Raw genomic sequence first — 20,872 nt, 5'->3', positions numbered from 1 at the left:
TTGTTGATGTGTTGGATAACGATGATTGATTTTCGGATGTTGAACCATCCTTGTGTCCCTGGAATGAATCCTACTTGGTCGTGGTGAATTATCTTATGGATACATTGTTGGATTCTGATAGCTAAAATTTTATTGAGGATTTTTGCATCAGTGTTCATTAGGGAGATTGGCCTGTAGTTTTCCTTTTTTGTGTTGTCCTTGTTCGGTTTTGGTATTAGTGTAATGTTGGCTTCATAGAACGTGTTTGGTATTGTCCCTTCCTTCTCAATTTTTTGGAAGAGTTTGTGAAGGATAGGCACTAATTCGTCTCTGAATGTTTGGTAGATTTCATTTGTAAATCCATCAGGTCCTGGGCTTTTGTTTTTGGGGAGGTTTTTTATTACCATTTCAATTTCGCTAATTGTAATTGGTCTGTTTAGGTGTTCTATTTCTTCTTTATCTAGCTTTGGGTGATTGTAGAGTTGTAGGAATTTGTCCATCTCCTCTAGATTGTTAAACTTGTTTCCATATAACTGTTCATAGTAGTTACTGATTATTCTTTTGATTTCTGCTGTGTCCGTTGTGATTTCTCCTCTTTCATTGATGATCCTGTTTATTTGTGCTTTCTCCATTTTTTCCTTTGTGAGCCTGGCTAGGGGTTTGTCTATTTTATTGATTTTTTCAAAGAACCAGCTCTTGGTTTCATTGATCTTTTGGATTGTTTTTTTAGTTTCAATTTCATTTTTTTTGCTTTGGTTTTTATTATTTCTTTTCTTCTACTGGTTTTGGGGTTTTTTTGTTGTTCTTTTTCTAGATCTTTGAGCTTCGAGATTAGGTTGTTTCTTTGAGTTCTTTCTTGTTTCTTGATGTGAGCTTCTATTGCTATATATTTTCCTCTTATTACTGCTTTTGCTGCATCCCATACATTTAGGATATTGGTGTCCTCTTTGTCGTTCAATTCAAAAATTTTTTTAATTTCTTCTTTGATCTCCTCATTAGTCCAGTGGTCTTCCAGTAGTGTGGTTTTTAATCTCCATGAGGTAGGAAAGTTCCTTGCCTTCTTTTTATGGTTTATTTCTAGTTTGATGCCTTCATGGTCAGAAAAGATGGTTGATATGATTTCAATCTTGGTGTATCTGTTGAGGTTTGTTTTGTGCCCCAGTATGTGATCGATCCTGGAGAATGATCCGTGTGCGCTTGAGAAAAATGTGTACTCCGTTTTTTTGGGGTTTAGTGTTCTATAGATGTCTGTTAAGCCCAATTGCTCTAGGTCCTTATTTAGAGCTTTGGTTTCTTTACTTATTTTTTGTCTTGTTGATCTATCCATTGTTGATAGTGGTGTGTTGAAGTCTCCCACTACGTATGTGTTTTCTCGGATGTCTGTTTTCAGAGAGGACAACAGTTGTCTGATATATTTTGGTGCTCCTTCGTTTGGTGAGTATATGTTAATGAGTGTTATTTCTTCTTGAAGTATTGTCCCCTTGATCATAATGTAGTGACCATTGGGGTCTCTTTTTATCTTTTTGAGTTTGAAATCTGTTTTATCTGATATAAGTATAGCTGTTCCTGCTTTCTTTTTTGGTCCATTTGCTTGTAGGATTGTTTTCCATCCTTTAACTTTGAGCCTATTTTTATCTTTTGTAGCTAAATGTGTTTCCTGGAGACAGCAAAAGGTTGGGTTTTGTTTCTTAATCCAGGCTGCAACTCTATGTCTTTTTATTGAAGAGTTTAGTCCATTTACATTTAGAGATAATATTGATATGTTAGCATCTGTATTTGCCATTGTGATTGTCTTTCCTTTGATTTTAATTATTTATTCTTTTAATAGTTTTTTTTTTTTTGGGCCTTCTTTCATTGTTATTCGTCCCTCTGAGGTTCTGGCTTTAGGACTCCTTGTAGTATTTTTTGGAGTGGGGGTTTAGTTGTAATGAAATTCTGGAGTTTCTGTTTGTCTGGGAAGGTCCATATTCTTTCTTCAAAGAGGAAGGAGAGCTTTGCGGGATAGTGTATTCTTGGTTGGCATTTGTTTTCTTGGAGTCTGTTGACTATGTCCCTCCACTCTCTCCTTGCCCGTAGTGTTTCTTCGGAGAAGTCTGATGTCAGCCTGATTGGCTTTCCTTTGAATGTTATCTGTTTCTTCCCTCTTGCCAGCTTCATTATTTTTTCCTTGTCCTGGATTCTTGGGAGCTTTACTATTATGTGTCTTGCTGTATTTTTCCTTTTGTCGTGGAAGTTTGGTGTTCTTCTTGCTTCTTGTATATCAATTTTCAGCTCCTTCTTCACATTTGGGAAGTTCTCTTCAATTATCTCTTTGAATATTTTCTCTGTTCCTACATCTCTCTCCTCTCCTTCTGGTATTCCTATAACTCTTATATTTCCTTTCCTCATGGAGTCAGATATTTCCCGAAGTCTTTCTTCGTTCTTTTTCCTTCGTACTTCTCTTTCCTTTTCTGTTTTGGTTCTTTTTATTTCTGTGTCTTCAAGAGTACTTATTCGTTCTTCCATTTCATCTATTCTGCTTTCATTGCTTTTCCCAGAATTCTTTAGTTCTTCCATTAATTCTTTGATCTCCTGCATTTCTTTTACTTCCCTCTTTAGGGACTCAATTTCTTTCTTCTGACCATTGTTTTCCCTCTCTAGGGACTCAATTGCATTCTTCTGATCGTTGATTATTTTTCCCTTATCATTGTTTTCCTTTATGACTTCTGTCAGTTTTTTAATCACGGCAATTTTAAATTCTCTTTCTGGAAGGCTCAGAAATTCTTCCAAGTTATTGTCGTTGCAATCTGGGGGCTGGTTTTCTTTTTGTGGTGTGCTTTTTCTCTGGAGAGTTGCTAGGTTGCGTGTGGTTCTTCTCCTCCCTACTGTCTGTTTTCTAATTTGCCGTATGCAAATTAGACACTGTGTTGTTGGGACTGGCCGGCATCTTGGGTGGGCTTCTCTGCTCCCCTCTGGTTCCTCCAGGAGTCATCTGTCAGTTTCAAGCAGTCTTTACTGGAGAAAGGTCCCTGTTCTAAAATGCCGATGTGGGGACACACTCCCCTGTGCGCCTGGTCTGCCCCGGCGGTGGGTTCCTGCTCCCCCTCTGGGCTTGGACTGCAGGCCAGAGGGGGTCTGGCGTGGGCGAACTTCCCCTGCTCACCTCTGGCTCCTGAGGAAGCCTTCTGCAGGTAGTCTTTAATGAATAAATGTCCCTGTTCTAAAATGGTGATGTGGGACACACTCCCTGCGGTCCGGTCTCAGGCACACTCTTCTGCGCGCCTGGTCTGCCCCGACTGTGGGTGCTCGCTCTCCCTGTGGGCTCAGACTACTGGTCGGAAGGGGCCCGGTGTGGGCTAACTCCCCAGCTGGCCACTGGCTCCTTCAGGAGTCTCTGCTGGCTTCAAGTCGCTAGGTGGCGCCAGAGATCTCTCCTAGAGCCCTTGGGGAGCTGATTTTCCACCCCGTGGGACAGGGAACAGAGCGGGGATGGTAGGGTACACCTCACCGGCTTTGGGGTGCTGTGTCTGCCTTGTGCCCCACCATCGTGGGGTACCCACGCCCCTAATTTCGTGCCCTGGGTCTCAGTTCCAAAGCCCTCAGTTCCAGGATGCGGGCTGTAGCCCAGATCAGTGGCGCGGGAATGGCGCCTTTTGAATCCCGCTCCCCTGCCTGGGCGCCTGGTTCCTGCTCACTCAGGGAGGGCCACCGCGCTTCTCCCCGCAAGCCTAGGTTGCAGGCGCGGTGACCTGGGCAGCTGCGATCCGATCCGGATCCGCGTTTGCTTTTCAACCGCACTGCTTTTCAGCGTGATCCACGCCGCTTTTCCGTGCAATCCCGATCCGTGTCTGGTTTTCCAGCGCGCAGCTTTCCGCACAAGCTTACCGGGCGGCCGGGGCTGGCCTCCTCCTGGGGGGCGGGGCTCTCTTTAATGGCGCCTGGAGCTCACCTCCGCGGCGGATCCTGCAGGGTTCTGCACAGCTCCCGTTCAAGGGGTGTGGTGGCTGAAATAGTTCCTTTCCACTCACAGTCCCGCTTGCTGCGTCCTTTGTTCTTGTTGGCCGTTTTGGTTTGTTGTTTCCCTCCTCTCTGCCGGTCGGAGAGTGCTGACTTTGTGGGCGGGGGAGGGGAGGAGGGTTCTGCGCTTTCCTCCCTTCTGGTCCTCTTTTATGGCAACTTTCTTCTTTGGGCAGTTTGCTGGAGTCGCCCCTTTATCTTCTGGGTCCCTGTTCTCACTGGGACCTGCCGCTTTTCCTCCCTATAAACTTTTTTTTAATGGGAGATCTTACTCGCAGTGTCTCCTCACCGCCATGTTGCTCCCTAACTCAAGACATGTAATTTTTGTGATGATATTTGTCATGGTAAAAGTTCTGAGTAGTGTCATGAGGATCAGGAGCTGAAGATGGGGTGTCCTTCGTGACAGAAACAAACAAAAAGAAACAAACCCTCACAAAAACAAACAAAACCAAAAAGGAACACTAACAAAAATTAAAGAAACAAACAAACATAAACAAACAAAAACAAAACAAACACTAACAAGAAATAACAAAAACAAACAAAAATAAACAGAAACTATCAAAAACAAACTAACAAAATCAAACAGAAACAAACACTAACAAAAACTAACGAAAACTAACAGACAAAAACGAACACTAATAAAAACAAACAAAAACAAACTCATAAAAACAAACAGAAACAAACAAAAAACAAACACTAAAAAAACAAACAAACAAAAACAAACACAAACAAAAACAAAAACAAACACTAAAAAGAACTAACAAAAACTAAAAACAAAAACTAACAAACACAAACCGAAACTAACAAAAACAAACAAACACAAAGAAACAAACGGACACGCCCGGGTATTTCCATGCCTGGTGCCTTGATCAGGCTCTTTTAAAAAGCTCCTGGGCACGAATGGTACGGTGGAGTGGAGGGACCAGGGCGCACGAGAGGCGGGGTACAGGGGGGAAGGAAGAAAGAGAACCCTACATAAATGAACCCCCCAAAGGTTAACAGACCTGAACACAATTGTTGATGGGAAGCAGACAGCAATTTGGCTTTAAAGTCTTGTTTTAAATTCAGAAAGCCCGGAAGGCGACTGAAGCCACAGGCACATCCCGGGGATTCCCGGCCAGGAAAGCCTGGTGCTAACTGTCAGCGCCTGATCATTATCAGCTGTTGCCAATTAAACTGAGAGGTTCGCTTCTTACTGTCCGCTTCTTACTGTCCATTTCCCTGGGGGCAGGAACACAGCAGCGGGAACCACCTTCTCTTGACAGAAGTGCCCATTGCCCGCAGGCATCTGGGGCCTCTAGTCCACCTCAGTAGCCTCCTAGCCATGCCAAGATGAGGCCCTCAGCTCACTTCCACCTTAGAGTTGAATAAACTGAGTCACAATAAGACTGAGTAACATCTCCTGGACTGTGACGGTGGAAATGAGAACCCATGAGGTGTGTCTCCAGGCTCTGGACTTATTTGTTCCCTGAGCCCTTCTTCACACTTCTCTTGTCTCTGCCTCTCCAGCCAAGATACCAGAATGTTGAATTTTAGTTCCTCCTCCTCACATGACTGTTTCCACCCTCGCTGCACCATAGAATCGCTTTGGGGGGGGAGGTTTGAAAACAGTGACTTATCACTGTGAGGCAGACTGTTCACTCACAGGGCCTCGGGACGTGAGTGGGGACAGTGGCAGTTGGGAGAGCACCCGCCAGTTGAGTTCTCTCTTGGAAGCATTTCCCCTTGAGGCTTGAGTTCAGTTTTCAGTTTTGTTCAAAGGGGATACATGTGCAAATCCTTCGTGAGAACTTTCATTCTGCAGTACGGTGCGGGCTTCTGTGGTGTGTAATAGCTTAGGGGGTGCAGCTTGCCTGAGTGCTCTCGGCAGAGCTGCTTTGGAAGGAGAAAGCACTGGCGGGGAGCTGACTGGGTGCAGAGCTCAGGACTCATCGAGTCAAGGTACTGGATGTGGTTATACGGGACGATGAACTCCCGCCCAAACATAGCCCAAATCAGACGCTTCATGGAGAAATTCAAGGAGTGTTCTGTGGCCTTAAAGTGCTGAGCTACCCGTGCCTCTGGTCTGCAACTGTCCCCACAGAGACGGGGCTGGTGCTGACTAAGTGGTGGACATCAACGTCATTGCTAATGCCCCCCGCATGACCTCGCCAAGCCAGGGCCATGGCACACTGGAGCAACCAGGCACGGGTGAAGGATCTTGTGTCTCCCGCAGGCCAGGACAGAGCGCGCTATGTCAGTGAGGAGAGACGATGCGTGGGGATGAGCTGTGTGGAAGGAGCTGCTGGGAGAGACTCTGAGTTGGGCTAAAACTTCAGCCCACGTGCCGCGGAGCCCAGACCTAAACAGGTGCCTACAGCTGCATAAGGACAAGCAGAACTTCAGCTCACCAGACTTTCTTAGCAACATGGATTACTCACATCTTTACAAATCTATTGCAAACTTTAATTTCTTACAAAATTCTGCATCATCCCAGCATCAGTTCAGTATTCTCAGACCACTTGACTATCTTGGCGATGTCACCCTTTCCCTGGGAAATTATGTAGATTCTTAATTATTTGCTAACTTGCATATTAAAAGATTCTTAGCGTATTTTTCTCCTAGATTTCGTTATCTGATATGAAAACTAGATGAAGTTTTCTCCACTTTGGTTTTTGGACTACCGTCTCCTTGGTTTGAGAACCTTCTTTCGTGACACTGAGTGCTCTGTACAATCTGACTCCTCCTATGTGCCACAGAATGGCTCTGGGAATGAGGGTTCTGTTGGCTTTTAAATGAATCGCTTCTGTGTGAATTGCTTGGTAATCCTCAAGCACATTCATCGCTCACATCCTGGGTTAGCAGTGACTCGTTTCTTGTGCCTACGTGACTGGTGCTTGGCTGAATATTTGTTCACATGGATGACACTCCCACGCGGTCTGACCTGTGTCAAACCTCAAGTGTTTCAAATGTACAAATGTGGCTGAAGACAACCTCATTCTTTCTATGTACAGTAGGAGTTCTCTCAGGTCATCGGAGGTCAGGCCAATGACTGAAGGTTTTGATGTCATACGTGTGTATTCACGGCCACATACATGTGCATATGTCAAGTACGAAAGACTAGAGGATCTTCCACATCAGTTGCAGTATCCCTTCAATGTATGAGTCTTTGGTGTGTTTAAACATTAAAGCTATGGTTGACGTCTCTTAAATATAATGAATCATCATTGTATGTCATCTCAGGTCAGAATATTCACTAAAAGCACTCATGTTCTCTCCATAGTGGATTCCCTCGAGTCGTCTAAGGGCAGAACACTGACTGAAGGCTTTCCCACACAGCTGACATTCATACGGTTTCTCTCCAGTGTGAGTCAGATTGTGCTTTCTAAGGTCATAGCTTTGAATGAAGGCATTCCCACAGATGCAGCATTCGTAAGGTTTCTCTCCAGTGTGAGTCATCTCGTGCCGTCTCAGACTGGAGCAGGTACTGAAGGCTTTCCCGCATAGATGGCATTCACAGACTTTACCTTGACTGGGAATGTGCTTGTGCTGATGAAGGCATGGCTGGCCACCAAGGGATTTCCGACACTGCTTACTGATACAGGGTTTCTTTTCCGTGGGAGCCTTAAATGTTCGTTCACTGTGGAGCACAATGGGGAATCTCCCATACTGTTACATTCAAAGGGAATCGCTTTTGGGAAGGAGAAGAAGGGCTAGTAATGGTTTTCAATATACATCCATACATTCATTATTAAATATATATACATATATATATAATCATTTAGTGATGCCCTTCAATTAAAATCTTTCCAGTGTTAATTCCTAATGAGCTGCATCCCCCTCCTGCACACGTTTTTGTAGCATCCTAACTGCAGCTTGTAGACTGATTTTGAAGGCGTCAATGTGTTTCAAAGACGAGACATAGGGGCCTCCCCGGTGGCGCAGCGGTTGAGCGCTGGGTTGGTCAGCTGCCCGCAGTCTCTGCAGCTCTGGTTCGATCCCCGGTTGCTCCCTGGCCACAGGAGGATGGTCCCACATGGCGCGCAGACCTCTCCTGCAGCCCGCTGCTCCCCTCAGCAGTGTACTTCGGTCCTTCTGCCTGCTCTGCGTCCCGCTATCGCTCTGGTGAATTCTCTCCCTGTCCCGCGCTTCTGACTGTGCCCAGTGCTTGCATAAATAAGTAAATAAATCTTTAAAAAAAATAAAAAAGACTAGGCATAGACTAGGTATAGGAACAGTATGTAGTTGTCCATATTTTTTTAAGATCTCGGGTTATAATTTCGAGCTCATTAATTTTTTCACTACCTCAACTATCCAAAACTTTTTGATGAGAGTTAAATCTCAACTTAATGTACTTTAGGATAATAGATTCATTTATTCACATACTACTGCCATGTCTCTAATTTGAATGATTAGTGTCACTCCCCATGAAACTTACCATTGCCTTGATGGCAGATGCGTCCTTCCTGATGATATGGACTCTCCTGGGTTCTAAAAAGGTCCCGGGGTTGGAACGAGGCAAAAGCTGCAGGCTGTGGATTTGTGCTGTAGATCTCAGACCCTGTAGATCTCAGCATCTGGCCAGGAGGGCAGGGAGGGGCAGGCGATCGCGGGGGGGGGGACTTGGAGGCACCCCCCCAGCAGGGCTGGTGGCAGAACAATGGCGAGGGGCATCGATTGCTGCCCTTGCCCCCTCCCGCCCCTCCCCTGACTCCATCTCAGACCAGTGCATGGGAACAGGCTCGGCTCTCCTCGGCCCAGGCTCAGCTCCCTCTGGCCAGCACGGAGCAGGCTGTTGTCTGTTCCAAACGTGCACGCGCCAGCTTTTCTTCCACACGTGGAAACATTCCCATAGGCTCTGCAGAGCATGCTGCCGGCCCAGCGTCTTCCTGTATCATCTCTGTGCCCCAAAGAGGCGCAGCACAGACGCCAGCACACGGGGCCTGGGCCGGTCCTCCCAGGGAGCCAACGGCCCTCTCCCACGGGACTGTTCCCTGGGAGACGTGGAACATTATTATCGACTGGAAAGGGTTAATCATTGGGATTAGGAAGCACATTGTCTCCTTCTGCTTCTATGCACCCCAGACACGGCCATGGCAGGGGGGCGGGGGTTCGGTTCTGCTCGTTGAGGAACAAGCGTGGGCACGGCCTGGCGCGGTGAGGCCTCGCTGATGGGGTGACGTCTGCCCCGTCTCAATTCTAAGTCCATCCCCTGTGTCCAGGAGCCCTGGGGGGTGGATGGTTGAGCTTGGCCCCAAGGATGGGATTTCGCCTTCCAGTAATGAATCACCAGCTGACTGAGGGCTCTGCTCTGCGCCCTCAGCCCGGGGAGCTATTCACAGGCAGTTGAAGTGTCTGTGGATGGACGGCGGCTGCGAGGCCGAGTGCCTTTCCTTTGAGGTGAAGGTCGGGGGCTGCAGAAGTGAATTTGTGCCGCTCTGATTCCAAAGAAGGAGTAAAAATGATGCTGAGCAGCAGCTATGGACATGAAGGCGCGATGGTGCCCCGGACTGGGCTCCACTCAGGTGCCTCCCTGCCCCGCCTCCAGCACCGCTTTCTGGGTTCTCTGACGCCGTCTGTCCCCTTGGGAGGCCGTGAGCATCCGCTGGCCTCTGCAGCCCCAGCACCTGGTATCAGGTGGAGGAAGTGGGTGACTCACAGATAAAACAGAGGAGATGGCCCGCTCGGCCTGGGCCCAAAGGTGCTGGGGCTACATCAGCCCGGCTCACACAGTTGCCTGCGCTTGGGGCCAAGATCCTGGTCTCTGGGGTAGCAGGACACCCAGTAAACTGCGCCTCAGGACGCCACTGCACCACACTCCTCATCGCGGTACAGACGGGCGCGCTGAGAACACCGTCACCCCCGAGCATCAGGTCCCACGAGGACACGGCCTGTGCTGTCACACTAACACTGCCAGGTGCCCGCTCGGCAGGCCAGGTCCCAACCCCTCCCTACCCCCGCCCAGGCCAAGGAGATCACAGCTGTCACTGCTCAGCTGCCCTGTCCAGATGGCGGGCTTTGGCCTAGTGTCGTTACCTCCCCAAAACACTGCTGTCTTATACGTGGAATAGAGAAACCAAACAAAGAGCTGGATGAAGACGCACTTTAAAACCAACCCTTGAAAGCTAACCAGAGACCCCAGGCTTGTGGGGGAGGGGGTGGACAGGGTGGGAGAGAGCATGGTGGGCCTTCGTGGAGGACGGTGGGTGCTTTAGCAGGGGGGTTACAGGCCCACCCCTGCAGGGGAGGCCCCACACTTCCAGAACACTAGCAAGGCTGGAAACCCAGGGCTCTCTATGCAAAAACACAAAGCCGGGCTGGATTTGGACAGCGCGGCACAGGCCAACCCTAAGGCGCAGGTTGTCCCACAGCTCCCATTAGCTGCTGCATGGAGGGAGAAGCTGAAACCAGCTGCACGGGAACTGGACGCTTTCCTGCCCTCTGTGACCCCCGTTCCATCGGGCAGCGGTGAGGGCAAGGGAGACCTTGATTGCTCTAAGCAGCCTAAGGCTGAGCCCCAGTTCCAGGCCGAGCCACGCGTATCCCACGGGCCACTTTCATCGCAGAACGTTCGCACCACGCCCTTCCCAGGTGGAAGACGCAGACAGTCTCCTCAGGCCGTGACGCCCGCTGCCCGTGGAGATGCCAACAGACACGGCAGCTGAAGGGACAACTTCCAGAACAAAGCATTTATAGGAGATTTGATAGTAAGGATTAAAATAGGCTTGAAACCCTGTCTGGTGTTGCTTCTGGTCTTTATGGTGCAGGATCTTTATGCTGAGCTCCGCGGGGAGGGGGTGGCTGGGGGACCTACGGCCCTGGGGGAACGTTCTCGGGCCTCGTGCTTGTGAGAGGCCCATCAGCAGCCCCGGAGAAAACGAACCACTTGGGAATCTGACCCCATTCGGGCCTCCTCCACGCCCTTGACTCCTTCCTCTTCTTCCTCCAGAGCCCAGCGGCTTGCAAGGGCGGGGTTCTCCGTGCCGCGGTGTCATCCACGATGACTTCCCAGCCATAGACGTGTCTCCTCCCCTCCCCCTGTCACCAGAGCGAGTCCCTGCGCACTTCTCGGGCATCTTTCTCTCCCCCCCCCAAAGATTTATTTATTTATTTATTTATTTATTTATTTATTTATTTATTTATTTATTTATACATGCACTGGGTACAGTCAAAAGCGGGGGAGGGTGAGAGAATTCACCAGAGCCAGAGCAGGGAACAGAGCAGGCAAAAGGACCGAAGCACACCGCTGAGGGGAGCAGCGGGCGGCAGGAGAGGTCTGCACGCCATGTGGGACCCTCCTCCTTGACCTCCCTCTGGGACTAGCCAGGGCTGATCTTATCCCTCCCCGTCTCCCCTCGGCCGGGTCCCAACCAGGCACAGGTGTGGCCTGACGAGGCACTCAGCGCCCCAGCTGCCCACGAGCTGGACAGGGACAGCCATCAGGCCCCCTCCGACACCCTCAGCGTCATGGGCTTGGGACCCGAATAGGGCTGGGGACGACAAACAGCGGCTCGGACCCCTCCACTGGCCAAGGAGATCACAGCTGTAACTGTGTAATGAGAGAAAGTCTCCATAACAGAGAAGAAGTGTTACTAACACAACACAACCAGAAGGACGCAAGGGTCGCCATGCCAACGGTAAGTGGGTGTGAGTCCTAATCATCCAAACTGCAGATCCGGCAATTAGGTAAGGTGCCTGCAGGAGTGTAATGGAGTTGGAATTAAGCACTTTCTGGGGAAAAGTTTGGTAGTTTGAAATCAGTGAATAAATTAAGCTCAAAATAAATGAGCTCAAGGCAAAACCTCAGTTCTAAAAATACAGTCAACTGCATCAACATTTCTCACGGTAGGAAAATAATATCTCAAAGGATAATATTGTCTGCCTGCAGGTGAGTGACCCAGTACGTGTGCGAGACGAGCCCTAGAGACTGTCACGCCCAGGTTGCTAGTGGACAAATGAAGGCAAGGACATAGGCTGGCAAACCACTAAGAGTCTTTTTTCTCTTCTCCCAAACAGCCACGTCTCACTCCAGAGGCTCCCGTTGGACACATTGACGTGGGTGACCAGTTTACTCACAGAGCTGAGTTCAATCAACGTGTTTTAATTGGCGTGGGACAGAAGCCTCATATCACAACAGGGCAGGGAAAATCACTCAGCAAGGACCTGTCCTTTCAACCACACAAACAAATTCACACTACAGGATAATTACGTGAGTGCCACGAGTATGGGGAGCTCCTTCGTCCTTACCTTCACCTCAAGAAACACAAGACAACGCACACTGGAGAAAAAACATGTAACTGTCATTGAGGTGGGCACAAAGGTTTGCAAAGCTCTGACCTTAGAAGGCTCAATAACACTCAGACCCGACGACGAGGTAGCAGACCACACGCACGCCATTCGCGTGAGAAAGTGTTCAGCCACAGCTCTCACCGTGAACAGCAAGAGAAAACTCACACTGTGGAGAAACCCTCTAAAAGCCGCGCATGTGAGAAGGCGTTCAGTCATTTTTCTTACCTTAGAAGCCATGAGAAAATCCGCCCTGCAGAGAAGCAGGATGCCTGTCCACAGGGCGGGAAATCCTTCAGCCAAAGCTCTGTCCTTAGCCAGCACAACAGAATTCATAGTGGAGAAACACCACACAAGCGTCTGCTCTGCGGGGAGGCCTTGCATCACGGCTCTGAGCTCCGGCGCCCCAGCAGAACACACGCAGGAGAGAAACCCCACGAGGGCCGCCGCTGCGGGAAAGCCTTCAGTCAACGCGCTCACCTTAGAAGCCATGAGAGACCCACCCTGCAGAGCGGCCGCACGCGTGTGCGCTGGGCGGGAGAGCCTTCAGCCACCGCTCCTCCCTTCGGCGACACCAGGGGCCCCAGCCCTAAAGGGAGAGTCTCGCAGGCCTGCAGGAGGTCACCTGCCTGGTGGACAGAGCTTGATAAAGCAGAAGCAAAATCCAGTCCCAGCATGAATTTTAAAACCCTCCAAGGGCTCTCACACTGCATGAATCAGCACTGCAGTCCTGGGGTGAGCAGGGAGGATCCTTCTACCCCCTTATCAGCAGTCAAGAGGTCAGGTTTGCAGGTGAGTTCTCCCAGGTCAGAGCAGTGACCGGTGGTTTCGCACATGCACAGATGTGCTGTCAGTGTGCCGCTCGCCAACCTGACATCGCAGGTGCAGGCAGGCTGCAAGCAGAGCTGTGGGAACGGTGTCACCAACAGCTCCAAACTTTGACATATCTGGAGGACTTGTGCAGGGAGCACCTCATTCTTCCAAAATTATTTCCATCCTGGGCAAGCTCCGCTCGGGAGAAACGCTAGTCTCACAATCACTGTGAACTAAGATTCAGCCCCCTGCCAGCCTGACGTGCTCAAGAAAAGCCATCGAAGGAGCAAAGGTTCAAACAGCAAGAAGAGGATAAAACACCTCGGGGTATAAAAGAGTCTTTGAAGCAGGACCAAGAGTCCCGACAGACAATTCAGACTGGGGGACTGTTCAGTGTAAGAGCAACAGAAATTCTTGATTCACGGAACATCTCTGACAGGCGTCTGGGTGAGGCGATTCCAAACACCCCGGTGTCATGGAGGAAGGGAAATCTGAAGGAATTCCTTACATTTGGTCAACACTGAGATTCTAACAACGAGGTAGCAAACCTAAAAGCAGCATGGAAAACTCTCCAGCGAGATTGCACGTAGGAAAAAAGGACATCAGTGAGATTTTGAGAAAATACCCACTCAGGGAAATGTGGCTTAATAATGAGTAGCAGAAGGCAGTGGCTGAGGATGTTGAATGAAGAAATCTGTAGGAAATGGAACCTTTTCAAAACAATGCAAGCTGTTGCAAATGCAGCTCACGGCTGGCGTGAGGTCATCGCCGGGCAACCCCTCTGTGAGGCTTCCTCCCCAGGAGACGCCAGCCCTTGCTGCATCTCTCCTTCCTCCGAACACGCGTCCACCCTTAGCAGCCCGGCCCTCCTCCGGCCGCCCCGCCGCCCCCTCTCACTCTCCAAGCCTTAGAGGCAATTTTTAGCCCATCAGGCCAGGAGCAACATTCACCAAGTCTTGTTTAAAGATGTTGGTGGCATCTGAGCATCTGTCTCCGGCCCTGGGGGCAGCCTGGAGCCTGAGCAGCACCGTGTTCCCGGCCTGAGAAAGCTCCTTGGCTTCGGTCCCGCTTCTGACTGGAGATAAATGGAGGCAGAGTCACTTCTAAGGCCACACTTCATATCTCGCTCAGGGAGCCCTGCCCGGCCGAGCCACAGAGGCGGTGCCCCGCGCAGTCCTGCAAATTGTACTCAACTAAGACAAAGCCCCCAAACTACCAGCTCCCCTGGGAGCGGCTGGAAACGACACACACAGTGTCGCGGCGCGAGGCCAAAGGAAACTCGCTAAAAGGGCCCCATGATCTTGCCAAGGCCTGGGAAGTGCTGTCCCCTGACACCGTCCCTGGTGCCCAGGGGAACGTCTCCCAGGACATCACCACGATGGTCTGCGTCTTTCCAGTAGCAAGAGTCACAGTCCCAGGACTGACCGACCCACGAGCACTCCCCGATAGAAGCAGGTGGCCCAGGGAGTCAGAGCCCCTCGGAGGCCCCCGCCATCCTCACAGTGCCACGGGCACTGGCCGGGACAGACAGGAGTCAACTCAGTGTCCACCACAGGCCCCCCGGGAGGCACCTGCAGCCGGAAGGGCTGGGTGTGGCCACAACCACCTGCACAGGGGTGAGGGGCAGTGATTGATGGGAGGGAAGACCCGCTGGGTCACGTGACACCAGGGACAGCCTAAAAGCCAGGCCTGGGACCACTCCTGCCCAGTCCCACCTGCTCCGGCCTCCAGGACGCTGCCCACCGACAGTGCACCTGGTCCAGCCCCACCCGAGCATCTCCTGACCCACGGAGCAGCCCCGCGGCCTAAGGTGAGTTCCCCCTCTCGGGAGTCCTCTGATGGCGCAGCCAGTGATAGAGGGGTGAGGGGTGTTTTCAGTGGGGGCAGGAGGGGTTTACCCTCAAGCACTGTGTCCCGAGGCTGAGTCAGCCTTGCCAGGGGACCCTCCTGGCTCCCTGGCACAGACTCCAAGGGGGTTGTGGGGCGGCAGGGCTTGCTGTGCTGCCGCCTGGGCTGGGCTCCCACTCACGGGCACCTGTGCACCGAGATGGATGGAACGGGGCGGTGGAGGGCGGTGGTGAGTCCTGGCTCGGGGTGTGCAGGGGGAGGGGCTGTGAGGGCCCCCATGGTGGGCAGGAGAGGCCCTGAGGTAAGTCCTGTGGCCCCCAGTGTCCGGGACTCACCCCAGGCAGAGGCTGTGGCGGAGGAGGCGGGAGCTCCTGAGCCCACTGACACTTGCCTTGTCTCTTGTCCAGGTCACCCACCGTCGGGCCCGGGGACAGCGGGATGAAGCTCCAGGCGGCCCGTCCGATGGCGGGAAGGCCCAGCCCAGCTGGGGTCCTCTGCCCGGTGAGCACCCAGAGAGGGATGGCCCCGCGGGCAGGACCCGGGGGGCAGACAGCACCCCCAACAGTGGAGGAGGATCCTCGGGTAAGTTCAGGACCTTGTCGGGCCCCCCAGGTCGAGCACAGGGCAGGCGCCCCTCAGGCTGTCTGCACAGCTCAGGGCCCCCAGCCCCAGCACTGCCAGGCGCTCCAGGGAAGGCCCCGCACCCCAAGTCAGCTCCTCCCCCTGTCCCTGCAACTGTAGCCCCCGCTCGCCCCGGTGCCCAGTGCGGTCAGCCACCTGCGCCCTCCCTTCCCCTCCAGCCCCTCCTTCAGACCCCAGGGGAGGCCCCCACTCTGCCTCCCCTGCCCCCCACAGCCCCCTCCCCGATCCCTTCCCCTGCATGTGACTGTGAGGCCCTGACCCCGTGTCCCTCCTCCCCGCAGGTGAAGTGCAAGGACTGCGGAGCCTTTGGGCACAAGGCTGCCAGCCGCAGGTGCCCCATCAGGTGCTGGCAGGGGGCCCTGGCGCCCCAGGCTTTGGGCTCCCTGCAAGGCAAGGAGAACCGGAACCCGTGGTACGGGCACCTGGCACGGAAGCCCCAGACTGGCACCCGGACCGTGCGGGAGGTTGCACGGGCACTGAGGTAGGTACATGCGGTCAGCTGGCGGGTCCCCCAGCTCATGGTCAAGGTCGCTGTGACCTACCCCTCCCCTGTGGGCACAGCCAGGCCCGGGCCAGCACAGGTGGAGGGGGCAGCGCCACAGGCCGGGATCCTCCGGCCTCCATGCTCAGGGGCCCCTGATCTCCTGGGGGCCCACGCGGGTGAGGGGGGCAAAGGGCACCTGCACCTGTGGACAGCACGGGGTGGTTCAGGGGGGTCCAAAGGGAGTCCGTGGGCGCCCAGCACTGGGGAGAAGGTCCAAGGCGGGAGGACAGTGGGGTGGCCAGGGCCTTCCTGACCATCCCGTGAGCGGGGATGGAGGGGGGACACTGCCCACACCCACGTGGGCGCAGGAATCTCTGCTTTTTTTTTTTTTTATAGAGGCATGTTTTTATTTATTTATTTATTATATTTGTTTGTTTGTTTTTGTTTATACATGCACTGGGTATAGTCAGAAGCGCGGGAGGGTGAGAGAATTCACCAGAGCCAGAGAGGGGAGCAGAGCAGGCAGAAGGACCGAAGTACACTGCTGAGGGGAGCAGCGGGTGGCAGGAGAGGTCTGCGCACCATGTGGGATCCTCCTCCGCTGGCCGGGGAGCAGCCGGGGATCGAACCGGCGCCGCAGAGGCCGCAGGCAGCTTCGCAACACAGCGCTCAACCGCTGCGCCACCGGGGAGGCCCAGGAATCTCTGCTTAACGGCGTTTCTCCCCGCAGGCAGGAGCAGCAGTGGGGCGCCCTCCCGCAGAAGCCTCCCAGGAGCACCCCGGGCCCGGCGCAGGGCGGGCGGGCAGCCGCAGCCCCCTGGGACGAGGCGCGGGTGAGTGTCCCTGCTCCCGGGCGGCCCCTACGCCGGGGCCGCTGTGGTTCCCTCGCCGCGCGCTGCGCTGCTGACCGGAGCGCGGGGGAGCTCACGTCCCTCTCCCTCGTGTCCCCACAGCACCCGAGCCGGCCCCTGCCCGTCCACCCCACCCAGAAGCGCGGCCCCGGCCCGGACCTGCCCCGGGGACGGCCGCCCGCGAGCTCACAGAAGACACGCAGCGGCGTCCAGGGGTGTCCCAGCGGCCGGCCCGCCCCGGGGGGCTTCTCACCCGCCGCCCTGAGGGAGATGCAGGGCGGGGCTCCCTCCCCTGGGCCCCCTTCTCTGGACACACCGCGGGGTGTCGCTCTGCATCAGACACTGGCTCCCGGCCCCCACCCCTGGACACACCCCAATCTCCTCGAGGTCCCCTCAGGCTCCCACCATCAGCCTGCCCAGAAGTGGGGGCCCCAGGGCTCCTCCATCAGCCCCAAGGCCCCAGGCAAGAGAGCCGCCCCCAGTCCTGCTCCACAGAAGCCCCCGAAGAAAGCCCGGCTGGGCACGGCCCAGCACCCCCAGGAGGACAGTGAGGACGCAGACGTGGGGCCTGAGCCAACCCTGCCTCCCCCACCAGGCCTCCCGGAACATGGGTCCTGCACAGCCCCGCTGGCCACCCAGGGGGCCCCGGCCCCCAGCGCTGAGCCCCCGCGCCCTGCCCACGGCCCCGAGCACCCAGACTCCCGGCCCTGCAGCCCGCCCCGCCCGGCCCTCACCTTGGTCCTCAGCAGACGGCAGCACGGCCAGTGGAGCTGCAGGTTCAAGGCCGCCTGCCCCCCGCCCCCTCCGCCTCAGAGCTCCCCCACCCGCTGCAGCCCCGATGGCACCGCCCCGCCTGCCCTGCGCAGCGTCCTCCACGAGGATCTGCTGGTGTCTTCCTCCTCTGAGGACAGCGATGGGGACTGAGACGCCCTGGCCGCGGACCCTGGCCCGCAGGCGCCCCGAGGATGCCCCATGACAGGCGGGGACCCAGGGACGCCACAGCTCGCTGCCCCGCACCCTCGTGGGTGGGTTTACTGCAGACTCTGCTCACCCACCGCGAGCGCGAGGCTCCTGTCTGCAGCCTGGGATGGGGGCTCCCTGTGCCCTTGGCTCTTCCTGGAGCGCAGCCGTCGGGGGCCGGCGCCCCAGTCTCGTCTATTAATAAAGTGCCCTGAAACGCACGCGGGTTCGCGTCTCTCTTCTCCAAGCAGCACATCGCGCAGCGCCCCCGTTCCCTCCCGCACAGCTCCCCATGGAGACCCTTAAGAGTCTGAGCCCAAAACCGCCCCCGGCAGGCCCTCATTCCGGCAGCCAGAGGACCCCAGGGCCCCCGCGGGGTCTCCCCCTTCTGACGCCGTCTGTACGTGTCCGAGGCCAAGGACCCGGCCATCCAGGGGGGGCCCGTGGGAATCGCTCTCCTGGAGGAGCTGCCACCGCAGGGCGGGTGGGGGTAGGGAGCACGAGGGACGCTGAAGGGCGGCCTCTGAGCAGGACCCTTGACACCTTTCTGGGGGCGTGGTCACCCCAACTCTGCACCTGGGCAGGGACCCCGAGGGGGAGGAGCAATGGGCCTGAGTGCCCTGGGCTTGGGCGAGGGAGGGTCTCTCTGGCTTCCCTGTGGGGTGAAGCAGAATCGGGTCCAGCCTGGGCTTCACTGTGTGAATCTGGGGGAGTCCCTGGGGTGGGCCCAGGGCGTGCGGAGGGCGCCCTGCCCCTGCCCCCCACCCCGCGCTGACATGTGGCCGGGGTGGTGGTGGCCGAATTATCGTCGGGCACCTGCCCCCGCTTGTTTTGAGCCTAACACGAATCAGTTTCCTGCTCTTTGTAAAGTCTTTGAAAGTGAAATTTGTGTCGGGCTTTACCTTCCACGCGTCGCGAGTGCGTTGGCACACATCCCCCCACACTCACTCATTTGCACACAAGAGTGTGTTACTGAGAGTGAAGAGGAGCGGGTGAGACACCGTCTTATTAGAGTCCAGCCCCCAGCAGGAGGCTGCCCGGTGCTGGCCGCCCCAGGCTGGGCAGGGGAAGGACAGGGCGGCTCCCGCGGCCGCGGCTCCAGCGCTCTGGAGGCCCGGGGGCAGCCAGCCCCCTGAGGGAGCCCCAGCGCACGCCCGGGAATCCTCGGGGTCTGTCTCCCCCGCTGTCACGGGGTCCCCGTGGCTCAGGACCTCGGGGTTGAGGAGCCAGGGTGGGAGGGAAGGGGCGGGATGCCAGCCGGGCGCAGCCATCTCGCGGCTGCAGCAGGACAGCCCGGCGCCAGCCAGGCCCTCTCCCAGCTCCGGGCCGGGCTAGTGAGGACACAGCGCCCCCCTTCCCCAGGGCCCCCCTTTTCGTCGGCACGTCATGCCCAGGACCTGTCATAGCGACTGGCCGCCTCCCTCGCATACCACCCCCGCAGCACAGGGTGCGATGGAAGAGGAAAGTCAGGGGACACACCTGGGCCACCCAACGCTGCCCCATCCCCAGCGACACCCCTCCTGGGACGGGCCGGGGTTGATCCAAATACCTGCAGGCCCGGCCCGCGCCTCCTTTATAGCCCCTGGCCCCGCTCGCCCTGAAGCCCCCAACCCCCCCTTCCCGGGTCACCAGCCTGCTGGGCAGCGCTGGGCGTGGCCTCTCCGGGCTGGCATCTCCAGGGGAGTCTGGCGCCGGGTGACCCTCTCCCTGGGCACGCACGACCCCCCAGCCCTAGGCGTCCAGGGCGCCCTGAGAAAGCGCGGTGGGGCTTGGGCTGACCTCTGTCTTCACCCCCCGACGGTCATGAGGCGCCTGCTGGGACGGGCGCACCTGGGCGCACCCTGGAGCCCCGGGGTGAGGGGGACACGCTCCGGATTCCTGAGCTCGCGCGGGTCTAGGGGTGGGGGCTGCAGTGGGGCTGGGCAGAGCCGACGCTGCTTCCCCCCCAAGGGAAGCCCGAGGACGCGGGGCCTCGGCCAGATTTCAGGGAGTTCGGGTCGTTCATTTTCTGAAGCCTAGAGAGATCAAAGTGACCCACTGCCAGGGGTGCGGACCCAAGGGCTGCCTGCCCACCCACTTCCTTCCTGCCAGCGCCCACGGGTGGACAGCCCGGGCCACAGCGCCGCCCTAACCCGAGCCCTCCACAGAATGGCGGCAGCCCAGCCCCCCCACATCCCCCCAGCCACATCCCGGTTCTGAGGGCAATATCCCGGGGGCCACTCCCCGAAGCAGGTGCCAGAGGTCACCCCCTGGGGCCTCTCCAGGGATCGCTGTGCCTCCCTCCCTCAATCACTGCCCCTCACCCCTGGGGCAGGGGTTATGGCTCAGGCGTCCCCGGGCCATGTGGCCACACCCAGCACCTCCGGCTGCAGGGGCCTCCCGGGGCCCGCGGTGGACACTGAGTGGATCCTGTCTGTCCCGGCCAGCGCCCGCCCCACTGTGAGGATGGCGGGCCCCGAGGGGCTCTGTCTCCCCAACACCCATTCTGCATCTTCCCACCTCGCAGGCCCAGGCCAGGCCCTCGGCTCGGCGTCCGGACCTCCTGGGACCCGATCAGAGAAACCTCGTCACGACTGTCTTGAGTGTGCAGCTTCCCTTGAAGATATTTTTTAATCCCGAATCCTTGGGAATGAATGATGTAGCCGCCTGTGTCCATCCCGCGGGCTGCTCCTGAGTGCAGCGGGGCCTCCTGCGAGCTCCCCGAGAGTCTGCTCCTGCCCTTTGCGCCCCGACCAGAGGAGTCACCCCAGCCCCACAGGTGTCCGGAGCCAACTCCGGGCTTCTCTGACTCTCTCCTGTCCCTGCCAGCTCGTGCTGATGCTGCTCTGACATGCGGGGACAGGTGGGGTGACGCCAGTGGAGGGTCCGAGCCGCAATTTGTCGTCCCCAGCCCTATTCGGTCCCGAGCCCAGGACGCTGAGGGGGTCGGGAGGGGCCTGATGACTGTCCCTGTCCAGCCGTGGGCAGCTAGGGCGCTGAGTGCCTCGTCAGACTGCACCTGTGCCAGGTCCGGCCCCGCAGACTGGGGGGGGGG

At 55.6% G+C, this 20,872-nt stretch overlaps 1 protein-coding gene across 1 annotated transcript in view; it reads left to right on the top strand.

Annotated features, from left to right (window-relative positions):
* The window catches only part of LOC311187974 (ubiquitin carboxyl-terminal hydrolase 17-like protein 6), a gene marked incomplete at both ends in the record, with an annotated part of 44,046 nt that extends 26,244 nt beyond the window's left edge, over positions 1-17,802 (top strand). Inside the window, 3 exons of the mRNA XM_084259752.1 lie at positions 15,309-15,483; positions 15,825-16,024; positions 17,712-17,802. Coding sequence (XP_084115878.1) covers positions 15,309-15,483; positions 15,825-16,024; positions 17,712-17,802 — 466 coding nt within the window. The remainder of the gene's footprint in view (positions 1-15,308; positions 15,484-15,824; positions 16,025-17,711) is intronic.
* Between the last annotated feature and the right edge of the window lie 3,070 nt (positions 17,803-20,872).

Source organism: Talpa europaea, assembly GCF_964194135.1.
Source record: "Talpa europaea genome assembly, contig: HAP1_SCAFFOLD_91, whole genome shotgun sequence".
NCBI classification, from domain to species: domain Eukaryota; kingdom Metazoa; phylum Chordata; class Mammalia; order Eulipotyphla; family Talpidae; genus Talpa; species Talpa europaea.
The sequence above is the reverse complement of the archived record's forward strand: the minus strand, read 5'-3'. Positions and strand labels throughout refer to the sequence as shown.